This window comes from Callorhinus ursinus, unplaced genomic scaffold, assembly GCF_003265705.2.
Source record: "Callorhinus ursinus isolate GAN/ISIS: 27379988/994484 unplaced genomic scaffold, GSC_fseal_2.0 scaffold117, whole genome shotgun sequence".
In the NCBI taxonomy this organism is placed as follows: domain Eukaryota; kingdom Metazoa; phylum Chordata; class Mammalia; order Carnivora; family Otariidae; genus Callorhinus; species Callorhinus ursinus.
In genome coordinates this window covers 103,354-120,061 of record NW_027397179.1, presented here as the reverse complement: position 1 = coordinate 120,061, position 16,708 = coordinate 103,354, and the positions used below count along the sequence as shown (strand labels likewise).

At 54.4% G+C, this 16,708-nt stretch overlaps 1 protein-coding gene across 8 annotated transcripts in view; it reads right to left on the bottom strand.

Annotated features, from left to right (window-relative positions):
* CABIN1 (calcineurin binding protein 1) overlaps nt 1–16,708 on the bottom strand; it is a 151,476-nt gene that overhangs the window by 51,331 nt on the left and 83,437 nt on the right. For all 8 annotated transcript variants that reach the window (XM_025857272.1, XM_025857276.1, XM_073889746.1 and 5 more), the window contains 2 exons: nt 14,781–14,963; nt 9,452–9,783 (listed from right to left, as the gene is read on the bottom strand). In XM_025857272.1, coding sequence (XP_025713057.1) covers nt 9,452–9,783; nt 14,781–14,963 — 515 coding nt within the window. The remainder of the gene's footprint in view (nt 1–9,451; nt 9,784–14,780; nt 14,964–16,708) is intronic.

Below are 16,708 nucleotides of genomic sequence, written 5' to 3'. Positions count from 1 at the left end.
CCAGCAGAAGGTACCAGTGAGAGAGCACAGCAGGGCAGGGATGAGAGCAGAGCATTTATCCCAAGTTCCCTCTGGTGCTGAGGGTTGGCCACCAAGGACTGAAAGCTCTGACAGGCAGCCTGCTGCAGAGGTGCCCAGGGCCCTGCACTAACCCTACCCTGTGGATTCCTGATGTCCACCCAGGCCACTGTAAATCCCTCCTTCATTAAGGCTCTTTGGAGTAGCGGTTGGATAGAGCCATCTGAGGCCTGACTGACAAATGCCCTCACTCTCAACACAGCAGCCCAAGTCTTTCACACACACGACCTTGCGGTAGCTTTAACCACACTTAGAATGATGCCCCACAGCTCCTTCCTGACTCCCCAGGCCCTCATGAGCTCTGACCACACCTTTTCCCCCCTCTCCTCCCTGCCCAGCCAGTCACACAGGCTTCTGGCTGATTCTAGTCCTGCCAGGCCCATTCCTATCTCAAGGCACACATGTGGCCTGTGCTATCCACCCAGAAGCCTCTCCTGATACCGCCTTGCCTAGTTCTCTCACCTGCTTCAGGTCTTTGCTCAGAGAGGCCTTCCCAGACCTCCCTGCCTAAAGAGCCACACTCCCCTACTGCACCCCCTTACCAGCTTTATCTTTCTCCCAGACGCATCACTAACCGCCGCTAGGTGTTTCTACCCTCCATTCCCTCTGTGCGCACTCAAGGGGCGGGGCTTCGCTATGCACACCACTGTATCCCGGCCCCTCAGGCAAGGCCTCGCACGTGACAATGCAGGAGACAGCTGCTGAATGAATGAACCTGCAGAGATGCACTGGCACCACGCTGGGGGGCTGGGGGAGGGTGGAGGATGACACTAAAATACAGGGGTTCGGCCATGTCGTGGTCTATGGGATGATGTGGTGGTGGTAGTTTCTTCCAAATTGGAATACAATTTGTAATGCGTGCTGGCAGCAGAGTACTCAACCCATTCAAACTGCTGGGATCCATCTCTCTCCTCTTCCCTGAGCGAGAACAAGGAAGGCAGTGGGCCTTTATGGGGGCCATCTGCCCCCCCGACCCCCAAAGGCACAGCAAAATCTTCAAGCCATGTTGCAGACAGACTTTGAAATGTATAATCGAGATTCTGAAGTTGAGAAAAATCTCGAGTTTCATTTTGCAAATAAAGCCTGCTAAGAACCTGGCTAGCTGGGCTGGGCAGCAGCCCAGGGCTTGTGCGTGGGGAGCCTGGGGGCCAGCATCATTCTGTGTATGCAGAAAGAGAGCAGGGGCTGAAGGAATGGAGGGGAACGCCCTGCTCTGTGGCCGGCACGCCCTTGTCATGCCTTGTCATGCCTTGTTCCTGCCGTCTGGCACGGAACGCACAGCTTACCACCTGCTCCTGGGACACTCACCGTGTGCGTGCAACAGGGTCCCCCAGGCTGTGCGCTAGGGTGACTGTCACAGCCCGAAGGCGCAATTTCCCTCACACCCACCCAGTCCAATAGCGCATGGCTCTCCTCGTGGGCTCTCATTTAACCTGACTCTGCAGGGTCCGGACATGAATGGTGGTGGCACAGGCAGGTGGGCAACTGCCCACAATGGATGGGGGGAGGGGCAGGGGCTCACAGCCCAGCCGGCCAGCCCCTTGCCCAAGCTCACACCAGAGCATAAGCTGACCCTGAAGTCAAAGTTCAGTGGCTTCTATGGAGATCACAGGCAGCAGCAGCACTGCCGGACTCTCCTGGCAGGAGGCAGCTTCTCACCAAACAAATCCTAATCAGACACTGGGGCCTGGGCTCATCCCATACAGGTTCTGGGCCAGAGAGTGGGTCTGATTGGGCTGGAGCGGCCAGGCCGCTATCCCGCCATACGCCACATCGACAGGGCCTTGCCGTCTATCATGAGGGGGATGCACTGCAACAAGGTTCAGCCACGACGCCACACAGCTGCCTCCAGGAAGGCAGTGGGACAGGGACGGAGGCCTGAGCTGGTCTAGAGCACTGCTCAGAGTGAGCAGCCTCTGCTCCCATCAGAGCAGCATGCACATGGGGCTTGCAAGACAGGCTGCTCGCGTGTCAATCGGTATGCATGTTTCCCAGCTGGGAAGGCGCTATTAACTCACTTTTCCTCACAACAAAACCTAAACCTACCACAAAGGTGCTGTTATTCCCACCTGACAACTTAAGAAACCTGTCCATAGGACTGAAACTGGAAGCCGGCTGTCTAGCTGGCCGAGCCTGAGTGAGGTTCTGGGAGCTGGCACTTGGGAGGGGTGGCTCAGGTTCCAGCATGCACACCAGCAAGGGGACAAGTGCTGGGAGGGGGACACACTCGAATCACAGGGTCTGGGGAAGGGCCAGGCCTATGATCAGGGCAGGCTGAATAGCCCCTTTCCCATCTCACAGCCCTTAGGCTCCTGAGCAATCCTCACCTGGGTGTCACCTCTGGGTGACAACTTGGATGCTGTGTCAGAGAGCTGCTCCAGCTCAGAGGGGAAAAGCCACACAGCAAAAGGTGGGCTTCATCCCACAGCAGAGCCAGCAAGGCTCACGCCCACCCTGGAGAGTGGGAAGAAAACCTTTTGGTCAAGCGTAGGGCCAATGAAGGTCAAACCTTGACTTGGGCAGTGCTGGGGCCACATGAGCAGAGCCCCAGCCCAGGGCCCAGAAGCCAGCTGTGCGCCGAGCCCCGGGAAGGTGGCCTCTCCCACAGAACAGACCCTTCTCCTCTCCTCTCCTTCCTTACTTGGGGTGCCATGCACCCCTGGCTCACGGCCGGCCTCCTGCCACACTGACCAGCAGCAGCCCAATGACTGTGGCCACTGCGCTCACAAGAGCCGGCAGGTCAGCCTTGCTTCTGCTAAAGCTCCAGCCTCCCCTTTCCTGGCTCAGCCTGACGTAGCCAGTCAGTGGCTGTGTGGCTGTAGCAGGAAGCCGGGCATCCATCCACCCGGCCAGGTGAAGGACTCAAGTTAGAAGGCCTCGGTCTCCCCGACCTGGAAAGGAGAGGCAAAGGAAACATCTGAGCCCCAGGGGGTCCAGGCCCTGCCACATCCTCAACCAAGGGGTTCGAGACAAGCTGCTGCCCCCTCCGAGCCTCGGTTTCCCGCTCACCGGGCTGGGCAGGGTGCTGTGCGAAACCCCAAGGAGCTGGCCCAGGCCAGGCTGTGTCAGTGCCGCACTGGAGTCTGCTTTCTTGACCTTTCTCTTATGACGTCAAGTGACCTGGGAGGATGAGCAAGAGCAAAGAATGGGAAGAACATTCTCCAAGTTGAGACCCAGCAATGAGTACAAAACAAAGTAAGTTTAGGAGAGGCAGTGACCTAAACAAGAGGCTCCCCGGAGGAAACTAGCTCTGGAAAGCACCACCAGTGTTGACAAACCCTGCCTAGAGGCCAGGTGCCCAACTCCCTTGCCCCCGCAGAACTGCTATACACCCCCAGACCCCTAGGAGGAGAGGCTGCAATGTTTGATTCTAGCCAGACTGGCAGGTATGAAGTGGTATCTCAGTGTGATCTGGATTCCCATTTTCCCAATGGCTCATGGTGGGTAAGCATCTTCTCCTGTGCTTATTGGCCATTTGTACATCTTCTTTGGAGAAATGTCTATTCAGATCCTTTGCCTACTTTTACGTTGGGTTGTCTTTTAATTATTGAGTTGTAAGAGGTTTTTTAATACAAGTCCCTTACCACATATATGCATACCTCAGAGGTAGTGTGGATTCAGTTCGAGACCACCACAAGAGTGAATACCAAAATAAAATGAGTCAAATGAACCTTCTGGTTTACCAGTGCTTATGAAAGTTATGTTTATGCTATGCAATAGCATTGTCTAAAAAACAATGTATATATCTTAATATGAAAATACTTTATTGCTAAAAACTGCTCACCATAGTCTGAGCTTTCAGCAAGTCATAATCACTGATCATAGATCACTATAATAATGCAAAAGTTTGAAATATTGTGAGAATTACCAAAATGTGACACAGAGACACAAAGTGACCAAATGCTGTTGGCGCTGAAAGACTTGCCCAACGCTGGGTTGCAGCAAAGCTTTGATTTGTAAAAAAACATAGTATCTGCAAGTTGTAACCAAGTGAAGCACAGTAAAACAGCTGTGCCTGCATGTGATCTGTAAGTATTTCTCCTTTTGTGTGGACCATCTCTTCATTTCAATGTCTTTTGAAGCACTTCACCTGGAAAGTAGAGGCAAAGGAAACATCTGAGCCCCAGGAGGTCCAGGCGCTGCCATATCCTCACCAAGGGGTTCGAGACAAGCTGCTGTCCCCTCCGAGCCTTGGTTTCCCGCTCACTCGGCTGGGCAGGGTGCTATGCGAAACAACACCAAGGAGCTGGCCCAGGCCAGCTTTTAAATTTTGATGGGGTCTGGTTTATTATTATTATTCATTTATTTTTATCACCTGTGCTTTTGGGTGTCCTATCTGAGAAACCACTGCCTAGTCAAACCACATCTATGGTCAAAAATCAGTTGATCATAGATGTATGCCTTTGTTTCTGCGCTCCCAGTTCTATTCTGTTATCTATACATCTACCCCTAGGCTAATACCAACCAAACTTGTTTATTTTCAGTTGTGGTACAAAACACATAAAAATTTACCATCTTACCCATTTTTAAGCGTACAGTTCAGTAGTGTTAAGTATATTCACACTGTTGTGCAACAGACCCCTAGAACTTTTTCATTTTATGAAACGAATTTACTGAAATTCTATACTGATTAAATAACTCCCATTCTCTCCCCCAGCCCCTAGCAGGCACCATTTCACTTTGTCTCTGATTTTGACTGCTTTAGATTCCTCATGTAAGTGGAATCATAGAGTGCTTGATTTTTTTTTTTTTTTTTGTGCCTGGCTTATTTCACTGAGCAAAACGTCCTCAAGGCTCATCCACGTTGTAGTACATGTCAGAATTTCCTTTCTTTTAAAGCTGAATAATATTCCATGGTTTTGATTACTGTAGATCTGCAGTAAATTTTGAATTTGGGAAATATGAGTCCCCTAAGTTTGTTCTTTTTCAAGACTATCTGGCTCTAGGAACCATCTTATAACTCACTCTGTCCTAGACCCCTTGCAGCAGGAGGTGCTGAAGTTCCCCAGCTGAGCCGCAGGCAGTGGGTGGGGGGAACTGGGACGGGCGCCCACGCCTCAGCCTTCTTTCTGGATCTCATTAGTGAATTTCAGAAGCCTCACGATAAAAGGCCCCAATGCCATGTGGCCTCTCTCCTGGGTCACTCACATGGACTCTAAGAAACAGTTTTCTTCTGAGCACAGACTGAAAGTCTAGGGCTCAAAATCCTGGTGGAGACTGTAATCTTGGAAATTGTAAGTGATGTAATAGCTACACTTAGGGCCCTTATGGCCAACAGCATGTGTGATATTCCCTAAGGTGTGGAGAGCATTAGGGAGCCCTGCTTCCTCAGGTGCCCCTGGCCCTCGGTGTAGGCTAGCAGGAGGCCTGCCTTGGGAGGCCCACTGGGGTCAGCCTGTGTGCAGCAAAGCCAACCTTGGGCAGAAGCGCAGCCTTAAGCAGGCATCAAGGGTCCCTTGATCCAGCCCTCAGAAGACCTAGTAGAGGGGCTAGGAGCCATGGGAGATGCAGACACTGAGGAAATGGGCTCTGGGGTCCTGGCAAGAAGCTCAGTGGGAAGGCCCCCAACCCCTCACCTCATTGTCACAATAATCCTGTGCGAATACCACAAGAGAAGAGTCGTGTTGCCCCCCTCCACCCACCCCCCAGCTGGGATCTGAACCCAGGTGAATCCACATTCAGAGCCCACATGCCCTCTCCCTCCCCCAGAATTCCTGTTACCAACAGCTAAGCAAGTGGTTCCCTGCACCCTGAGGGTAGTTTCTCTGTAGAGGCCTGGCGTGGGGAAGCTTACAGAACAGAGCTTTAGCTGGGGAAACTTTAAAGACCTAAAGGATCTGGAGCAACATGCACAGCCCCTGGGGCCCCTCTGAAGGCAGGGATGATGGATGTTCCAGCCAGGTGGCCACTGAGCCATGAGATGGCAACAGGAAAATACCACTGCCAAGCCCACAGACGGGTTTTATGAAGAAATGTGCTGCTGTTAAATATACACAGCGGGAAGTGTCTGTTACCCAACAGCTGTGTTTGGAAGGCAGTCACTGCTTGTCAGCTAATGGTGCCACATGAGTCACTGAGAGCACTGGTTGTGTCCCCCAGATCTGGGGACAAACTGACACCTGGGCCAGAGCAGAACCATGTCCAGCCCCCAGGACAATGGCATGCCCCAGACAGGGTCAGCCTTAACTCAGGCTCTCAGTGCAGCGAGGTGTTAACGACCTGCCCTTCAAGTAAAGGTGACACCTGCTGCTCAGCGAAGGTCTCTGAGTCAAGTAGGCAAAGGAGCCAGCGGAGCCCCCCGGGCTGCACCAGGGCCTAGGGTGTGGCAGTGTGGCGGCCTGGAGCTCCTGAGGCACACCTGGCACCCATACCCAACTGCCATGTAAGCGGGGGTCTCTCTCAGAATCAAGACCAGCATTCCATCTCAGAAAGCCAAGGAACCCAGCCTGGGAACGCAGCTAACAGAAGAGCCAGCAGAAAGAGAGTGTGATGGCTGTGGGAAGGTTTTCCGGGAAGGAAGCCAAGGCAGCCTCCATCCCCACAACCAGGGATGGCTGGATCCGCTGGGGTCCACCCACCCCACAGGCCATCTGAGGGTGACCAAGATGACCTGGGGGACATTCACAGAAATAGCAACAAAATGGCAAACTGAGCATGGATGCTCTAATGGCAGGGGGAGCAAAGGAGCAACTGGGCCAGGGTGAGGCTACCTGAGCCCATGCCAGGCTGTCACTCCCCTCTGTGTGACCCTAAGCCAGGTAGGCAGATGTGAAGAAGAGAGAGAACAAGACCCCCACCTCCTGGACCTGAAGTATCTAAGAGCTTCAGAAGTGACAGTCAACGGCTTGTGTGTACGAGAACTGGAAAAAATACACATATAAAATAGCTTTTGTTTTAGGGTGGCAGAACTGTGGATATACCCTCTCTAATTTTTAATTTTGACATAGATACTATTTTCCACTTTTAAAAAACTCATCCAGGTGCCTGGGTGGCTCAGTTGGTTAAGCAACTGCCTTCGGCTCAGGTCATGATCCTGGAGTCCCAGGATCGAGTCCCACATCGGGCTCCCTGCTCGGCAGGGAGTCTGCTTCTCCCTCTGCCCCTCTTCCCTCTCCTGCTTTCTCTCTCTCATTCTCTCTCTCTCTCTCAAATAAATAAATAAAATCTTTATAAATAAATAGATAGATAGATAGATAGATAGATAGATAAATAAATAAATAAATAAATAAAAATAAAAAACTCATCCAGCAAGGGGAGAGGCAGGGAAAACGGCAGCCTATGCTTTGCACCAGGTGGGGCCCTTTGCATGCATTGGCTCCTTTGAGCTCAAAGCCATTTAATGGGGAGGCTGTGGCTGGATGCTGGGGGCTCTGTAGGGCCTGCATTGCAACTCAACTCTCCCTCCACCCAACCCTGCATCTTCCCTTCCTTTCCATTGCGGCTGATCCCTAAGAGGCATCTTGTACCCTAAATTCTGTCAAAGCATCTGCCACAGTGTGGGGAAGGTTTGGGCTCAGCACAAGAAGCTCCAAGTCCTGCTAAGCGCTGACCACAGCTGGGGGGAGCATCTGAAGAAGGGGACACCCAAGGCGGCGGAGATCCAGATGATGGATGCTAGTGTCCCTTCCAACCAAGACTCATAAGAGCTCCTGCACTGAGCTCTGCTGCTCTCAGAGGAGGGAAGAAGGAAAGTTCCCAGAGCAGTACTGGAACATGGTGGGGGGCAGGGGCAGTGTCAGCCATCAGGCCCCCGAAGACTGCTGCAGAGGGGGTTTCATTAAAACCCAGGTCTACCTGGATTCTGAAGGCCCAGGGCACCAGAGGTAAGGTCCACTGCAAAACGTAGGCTGGGCAGTGAAGGAACTAGGCTCGGGGGTTCAGCGGCAGCCAGGAGAGCCAGACACCCTGAAGCAGAGACAAAGCCCAGAACGAGATCCCCTTCTTCCCCAGGCCTACCAACACCAGTTTCCCCTGTTCTGCTCTGACAGAAATCAACCAAACCACGTGAGCATGTTGGGCAGTCACGACTGTGACAGGGCACCTACCTGTGCCCAGTCCCCAACAGAATTTTGTCAAGTAACAATTTCCTGTCATATAACCAGCGCCAAGCCAGCAGCCATCCCTCCAGCCAACTGCCCTTCCTGGTTCTTGAGGTCCCACAGAGGCTGGTGAGGAGGGATTCGCCGGGGGGGGGGGGGAGCCTCTGGGAGGAAGAAGTTTCTGAGCCTGGACCTTACTGAGTAGGGGAGCCAGACAAAATTATAGACTACAGCCAGACTCCAAGGGGGCTGCCCCTGCTTAACCCCGTCACCCTGGCCCTCTCTGGCCCTCGCCCACACCAGTTTGGCTCACCCAGCACTGCCACAAGCCCGGGCAATTTGCCTGATCGGGGCTCTCTCCCTGTCCTCCAACCTGCCCACCCTCCCCCACTCTGCCCATGGCCACCCTACAGGTCTCAGCTTCACGGGTGCCTCCGTGGTGCCGCAGCAGCACCCCCACCCCTGTGGGTCCCCCATTATCTTCTCTGTAGCATGTGTCACAATGGGACTAGCTTTACTTGCTTGTTTGTGTATTTTAAGAATCTGCCTGTCCCTTAGAATGTAGCTCGGTGGGGGCCAGCGCCGTGCCCAGGGCACTTTCTCCAGTGCCTCCCAGGTGTGTGAGAAGGGGGTGGACGAGCACACATGCCACACTCCCTGCACAGATGCTCCATGCCAGCAGGAGCGGGCCGGCCAGGAAGCCCCCGAGAGCGCTTAAGCCTGGGGCACAGCTGTTAAGAATCGCTACATCATCTGCTTTCCAAAAAGAGCTGGAGGAGGCTGTCAGCACCCAACCCCCGTGCAGCAGAGGCTGTGAAGATGGTTCTGGCAGCTGCACTGGAGAGGCGAGCCCAGGGGCAGGATGATGGCACGGAGGCCTCTCTGCAAGACACGTCTGGAGGGGACGGAGCCTGCAGCAAGGCCCTGGGACGGGGGATGGTGGGGGGGATTCTGTAAGGCATCTGGGGGATGTGCATGCGGGGCCATGCTGAGGACAGTGGAGTAAGAGTCACTACACAGGCCCTCACAGACAAGAGCTGATGAGCATGTAGGTCCTCATCCTTCAGCCCACAGCTAGTACCTGAACCTGAGATCCTGCTTCGGGATCCCAGGAGCCACTCTTCCCTTGATCCCTTGCTGCAACCCATAGTCCTCACCAACTCTCACCCAGAAAGCTGGACCACTCTCATTAGGACCCGCCTCCTACATCTCTCCCGTCCCTTCCATGTACCACTACCCAAGATCTTCAGCAGCTCCACCAACACTCAGATGCTTGTGGGCCCTGGGAAAACCAAACCCCTCTCCTGCCCCCAGTGGGCCGGCAGCTCACTCACCCGGTGAGTCTTGCTGTAGGTGTAGAGGAAGGCCAGTCGGTAGAGGCTCTTATAGTGCTGGGGAAAGCGGCTGAGGCACAGGCGGAAGGAGGCGATGCACTGCTCTGTAAGGAACTGGCGCTGCTCCTCCGCCCCGGCTGGCAGCCCCTGAGGAAAGGCTGCTGGCTCCCCCAGGGGGTCAGCTCTCTTCCTCCCGTCCCACAGGGCAGGTGCAGATGCTGCAGGTTTGACAGCAACGCAGGCAGAGGCTGGGGGGTCTGCGGCAGGCTTCTGGCTGCCTTGCTCTGTGGCCCGGAAGCCTTCTGTGCTCTCCAAGGACTCCTCAGTTTTCCCTATGGGTGAGAAGAAAAACAAAGTCACCTCGGTAGTGGTCCACCACCAGCAAAAGAGGTGCCTTAGTGAGGCGACAGGCACAGCTAGCCCTGTGCCCTTGCTAGACAGGTGCTGGACTCAACAGACCCAGCAGTAGGAGGCATGGGGCCCAGTGTTGGCTCTGCCCCTGCCGGCTGAGGCCTCCACAGCCTTCCCAGTCTCCTCCCCTGTGAAACAGGATGTCCCAGCAGGCACACAGCAGAGGGGCCCCAAGGCTGCAGATAGCAGGGGTTGCAAGCAGGGCTCTGGGTCCCCCTCTGAATGGCAGCACAAGGCTGTCCCGCCTCCGAGGCCTGTGCAGGTGCATGCAGAAGCAGTCCACAGAAGGAAGGTGTGGCCACCACCACCATGGAATAAAACAGCCAGGAAAGGCACACAAAGGACTGCACCTGCTCTACCACTTAGCACCTCAGCCCACAGTCTACCCGACACCCTTCTCCAGGGCTGCTGCTGTCACTCTGCACGAACCAAGAGCTCACACGCAGGAGAGCCCAAGCTGGATGGCAGGGGCTGCAGAAGATGACTGGACCAGGAGGAAGGGATGGAAGGAAGAGGGTGGGGGCAAGCATCAAGGGTAAGGGGGCTCCTTGGGCACCCGGGAGTTTGGCAAGGCCTGCATGGAGGAGGCCAGAGAAGCAGACCGGCACCAACTCTGAAGCCTGTCTGCCACAGTGGGCTGAGCCCCTTCCTGCCCTTAGCCTGATGGCCCCTTCCCAACTGTAGTGGCAGCCAGAAGAAGGCTGGGGCCTGCCGTGGCAGGGCAGAGCCGTCAAGGACTAAGGTCCCAAGTTCCCCTAAGCAAAACCACGCAGACATCAGGTGCACATTAAGCTCTTCCCGCCCAGGAAAGAATGTGAGCAAGACAGAGCCAAGCTGCTCAGCACAGCGCGCAAGGCCACCTCCCATCAGTCCTGCCATTCCTCCTAGCTCCCCTCCTGGCCTCACACCTTGAGACCAAGCATGGGGAACAAACACCTCGCTCTTTGTTCCTACCTCTCCACTGCTGCTCCCTCTGGACACACCATCTGCACTCCCTCCCCTGCCTTGCCCACTGCTCTCATCCTTCAGGACTCCACTCGGTGCCACCTCCTCCTGCAGGCCTCCTCGGCCCCAGGGTGGGGTTTGCAGAGAGCCTTGTGCACCCAGCTTTTTGATATCACCCAACCCACTGCATTTATGCACGGATGCCTCCCTCTTCCCCATGGCCCAGAGCCTAGCACAGGGTCTAGTTTGAAGCTGACTGAATGCCTGGAAAGCAGATCACGTCTGATCTTGACACTATGCTCTCCTTTCAGAGGAGCTCAGCAAACCCATGCAGGTCCCACAGGCACCCACTCAGAGCTCAATGACTGCAACCAGGAGTCTGCTCAGGGACGGCATCTTACAGGGGACACCAGCACCTTACTCACAAATGTGCCTGATTACTAGTGTTCAATTCAAGGGACACATTTCAAATATAGCTCAACACACACATTCTGAACAACCACTCTGGGCCTAGCCCTGTGCTAGGCACAAGGGAGACAGGGAAACAGGATGAAGATGCAGGCCTCCCAGGGGTCCAAATAAGATGCTAAGCATGTGCTCACACACAAAGACACACAGGAACAGGTTTCCTGTGGAAAGTGGGCAGAGGATCAAGAATTAATCCAAAGAGGGGCGCCTGGGTGGCTCAGTCGTTAGGCGTCTGCCTTCGGCTCAGGTCATGGTCCCGGGGTCCTGGGATGGAGCCCCGCATCGGGCTCCCTGCTCGGCGGGAAGCCTGCTTCTCCCTCTCCCCACTCCCCCTGCTTGTGTTCTTGCTCTAGCTATCTCTCTCTCTGTCAAATAAATAAATAAAATCTTTTAAAAAATAAAAAAAAATAAAAAGAATTAATCCAAGGAGATCTCAGAAGACATGTCTGAAGACACATAGGGAAAAATAGAGACGCCAGAAGAAGTGAAAAAACCTAGTGGCTTTGGGATCTGGGTGGCCTCTTGGGTGACACGCCTCACCCACAGCGTCCACTCTTAGGGCTGAATGAGCCTCACAGGTCACGTCAGTGGAAGGAACGGGGTCAGAAATGTCAGTAAGCCCACACAGCGCTTCCCAGCCAAGAGGCCCAATCCTAACCCTGGCAGCATAAAAGTGAGAAGACCTCCTCCTACAGATAAAAAGCAAGCGAAGCAAATGCTCTGGACACCCTGGTGCCTGCTGCTGGCAAAGAGGACTGGCTTGGAATGCCCATGGTGCACCAGGCCACCTCCCACTCCAGCCACTGCCACCCCAATCCATCTTGAGCACGGCACTCAGGCATGGTCATCAGGCCACTTGACCAACAAGGGGCAGGCGCGCAGCCATGGGATGGCAGTCCCCGAATGAGGTGCCTGGTAGCCATATCAGCATCCTCGACCCACATCCTGCCCTGGGCCCAGGTGGCAGGGAGGGCCCAGGCCAGGCACCTGTGTCCACTGTCTGGACCACAAGCTGTTGACAAACTCCGCTGTCCTCAGAGTGATATAACAGACTGCCCTTGTGTTTAGGTAGTGAAATTTGGGCAGCTTTTTCCTTTATTAAAAAGAATAAACCTTTACTGTGGCTACATTCACATTATATACATTTCTTTTAAGCTCTGACCCCTAAGAAGGTGAGCTCCAACTAGCTGTTAACAGTCACCTGTGGAGAAACCTCCTTCCTGGAGGCGCCCTGTCACAAACCAGAGTGGAGAAGTAGAAGGGAGGCGAGTCCTTGGGAGCCGGCGCCCACTGGACGCCGTGGGACAGAGGGCACCTGGAAGGGCGCGGCTGTCAGAGCCGATCTTACTTCCCCTTGGCACCCGCGGCCTGGCACAGACTTGGGTTCTATTATGCCCTGCTGCTCAATAATGCCCATGAAATTTGTGCGTGAGCCCTGTGCCACTGACCGTGACAGAAGCAGCAGGCCGGTGGCAGGGCCGCCCACAAGGGTGCACCTGAAGGGCTGGGGTGTGGAGCACACTAGGGGCACACACCCACCACTGGCCCAAAACCATATCCTGGTTTTCTGCGGGGGGCTGAAAGCTGCGAGAGTCCTGGTGGCCAGGGTTCCCACCCCGTGGGAGCCTGGAGGAGGGGGTGTCAGAGACCACCACTGACCAGAGCCAGGCCTAGAAGAGCCCACTGTTCCCTATGCTGTCTGCCTGGTGTGGGCTCAGAACACACTCCCTGTTGCACCTACTTTCCTGACAGGAAGTTCACCAACTTCACTGTGGTTACGAGGAAAAGCTGGGCTTAAGAGCAGAGAGATGCATCCACAGAAGTAAGATGCTTCCCTTCAAGCCCACCAACTACTGCGGTGACTCTGGTTCTACTTGAACTTTCTTTACCAGTGGTCAAGCCCCCACACTGTCTGCTTAAACCACTGGCTCTGAATGGAAGAAGGGCAGGGGTGGGATGCTCCTCGTGTGTCTGGAAAGCCCGGGCCAGCCCGGGCCAGACCACAGCTGACCCTCTCTTGGCTCAGCACCGCAACCTCCGTCCCCCACTTCCCCAAGCACAGTGGAGAGAGGCCTGTGATGACACAACAGCACCCAGAGCAATTCACTGCTGGATGGCCCACGGAGCACGGACAACAGGCCCCACCTGTCCAAGAGTTAAAATGATCTTATTGGTAAGACTGGACATGAACAAGAGTTGCTGCGTTAGAGCATGGGCACTATTGGTAACTATTTCCTTCCCCTTCCAAACACCCTGCAGTGTGTTTATGTCAGTTGTAGAATGTTAACATCGGTTTGGGACAGCATAAAAAGTGCTTAGTGGGAAAGTGGGGCACTGGCCTCACCTTCCATGTCCTCTTACCTGACCCTACTGGGGGCACCTGTGCTAACCTGCATGGCATGCAGCCTCACCAGCTGCTAAGGCCAGCTAGGGGAGGCAGGCGAGGAACACAGGGCTGGGATAGGCCATCGCCAGCATGGGCTCTGGCCACATCTACATGTGAACCCCTCAGCCTCGACTCTCCCAGCCAGGGCCTGTGCAGACACATCCTAGGGAGTGGTCATCGCCAACCCTAGCTGCCCCCCCCGGCCCACCCAGAGACGGGGAATGGGGTAGAGGTTTAGGGCGCAGACTAACCGTGGGCAAATTCCTGACCCTCTCTGAATCTCAGGTTCCTCACCTGTAATGTGAGAAGAGCCACGGGGCTGTTTCCTAGGTTGGCTGGGAGGACAAAAGGAGTTCAAACAGCGCCTGGTACAGGGCCGCTGAGCATGGGTCTGGGTTGTGGTTGTTGTGGTTGTTGTGGTTGTTGTTGCTGTTGTTGTTCGGCAAGCCTTGGCCAGGGTGGGAGAGCTCTTAAAACCCGCAGCCAGCCGCCCAGCTGCAGCCCTAGAGCAGCACCATGGACATGCAGCCTGCCCGAGCTCTCCTGCGAGCCAGGCGTGGGGCTCTGCCCACTGGTTTCCACAAAGGGGGCCTGGGGGCCCCATGAGAGCTGGGCATGCCCCCGGGGTTGGATCGAGGCCCCCTGCCCAAAAAAGGGAGTACTTTTTCCTAAAGGCCTGATGTGATTCAGACTAAAAAGAAAATACATTGGTGACATTTAGGATCCAAAGACTTTTTTAATAACTATGTAGCAAGAAAAAAAATACGGGCACTCACGTCACGGACGTGGCTTTCCCACACTGGGCCACGGGGGTCACAACAACAACGTGTCACTGAGTGCACACTGTATTCCAGGCACCGTGCGAGCACCTTCCTGAGCCACCTCGTTTCATCCTCACAACCCCCGGAGTGGGCCTCGGGATCGCTCCCACCCTACAGGGAGCACAGAGGCCCAGAGAGATGCGTAACTTGCCCAACTGAGGTCCCAGAGCAGCAGGTGGAGGAGCAAGGACAGAAGCCAGGCCCGACCTGGGCCACTCGGGAGCCCATGTTCTTCAGACTGCCCGAACTGGCACAGGTCACCAAAGCAGTTCTAACGCACTGAGCTAGGTCTTCATACCTCTTTCCTCTGTGGCCCCCTGAAGGTCTTTACCAGTCGGTCCTGCTTGGGAAGTGGGAACGGGCAGCTTCTTCTCCATGTAGAGCTTCCGGGAGCCCTCCAATGAGCTGGCAGGCTCATTAAAGAAGTCCTGTGTTGAGCTAGAGTCTGAGAGTGCCACGGCCGTGCTGTCCTGGCTGCGCTCTGAGGGGAAAAGGAGGGAGAGAGGGCAGCAGCATGAATCTACACCAGCTCCAATATGGAGGGGCCTCCCCAGGGTGTGTCCTGGTGATTGCCCTGCAGAGGAGATGGTCTGAGTACAGCTACTGTGACCCTGCTGAGCCCGACCTGTGCCAGAGGCCACTAAGCCACTCACCAAAGGCACCAATCTTCACGGTCAACCTTGTGGGGCTTCCCCAAATGGTGGCGTTCTGGTAAATGGTTAATAACTGGCTCTCAGGGTAGGGGGGAAGCCCGCGTTTGTAGCATTTACTGATTTCTGTGGTGTAAATACTCCCAGCATGGCCAATTTCAGGCTACCAGCCAACATGATCTTGCTGAAGATAGAGTTGGAAAGAGATGCACAGTAGTACACCATTCTATAACATTTCTACCACACAGAGACAAGAGGCATAAACAACTGAAGCAGGTCAGAGTCCTGCAGACATTTTTATCCGGTTGCTATAGGCCAAGTACAGTCTAGAGTGAGAACCGAGATCCCCGGAAGACATAGACACAAGGGAGGTTGCTACCCACGTGTTAGCTCCTCTCCTCGGCCCTCCACATGTGCTCATGAGAAAGATGAGGGGCAGTGCAGGAAGAGAGACTGAAGGAAACCTTCCGGCGGTGCAGGCCTGGAGAGGAGGCGTGTTTGTTGCTATAGGAAAGGAAGGAAGCGCTGATGGGACCTTCTGGCTCTGGGGAACAAAAGCCTTAAGCCAGCCGGGGAGAGAGAGCAAATCTTGTTGCCTCCAGGGTACAGGTGAGGACCCACTGCAGCTGTGAGAAGGGAAAAGAAACACCTCCCGAGGGAGGGGCAGGAAACCATTTAGGGCCCAAACATGTGAAGTCTCCCTCCACTAGGGGAAGAAAAGCCCCACTCCTGAGATGCAGGGACACAGTCTGCCTAAGTCTGAGGCTGGACAGAGACAACAGAGAACCAGCCTTGCCCCTAAGCCAGCCTAGCAAGCACAAGTAACAGGCAAAGCAGTCTACCACAGGAAAAGGGGCAAGAACATGGAGAGAGACCCTCCCTGAGGTATACACAAAAGACCTAAGGCTGAAGGTGGGGCTGGAACATTGAGAAAACGTTCTGGCAAATCAGCCCTGCTGTAAGCATAAGGTAAGATCCTGGACATTGGAAACCAGTGGTACCCTAAGGGTAACCATGGCAACAACAAAACCCAACCCCAGCTCAACTTTTTTTTTTTTTTTTTTTTAAAGATTTTTATTTATTTATTTGAGAGAGAGAGCACATGAGAGGGGGGAGGGTCAGAGGGAGAAGCAGACTCCCTGCTGAGCAGGGAGCCCGATGCGGGACTCGATCCAGGTACTCCAGGATCATGACCTGAGCCGAAGGCAGTCGCTTAACCAACTGAGCCACCCAGGCGCCCCCAGCTCAACTTCTGACCAGCCTAATTCCCCCGCCTAGCAGCCTAGAAACAGGAGAGAGAGGTCCATTCCAGGCATAAATACAACTTATTTCAGTTTCTTCTGTCCTACACATAATATCTGATATTCAGTATAAAAATGAGGTGCACACAAAGAACATCGTCAAGAGAGAAAATAATCAACAGAACTAAACTCAGAGGTGACCCAGATGTTGGAACTACCTGATAGGAAACTGAAAAGTAACTAAGATCAGGGCCACCTGGCTGGCTCAGTTGGAAGGGCATGCGACTCTTGATTTGGGGGTTGAGTTCAAGCCCCACATCGGGTGTAGAGATTAC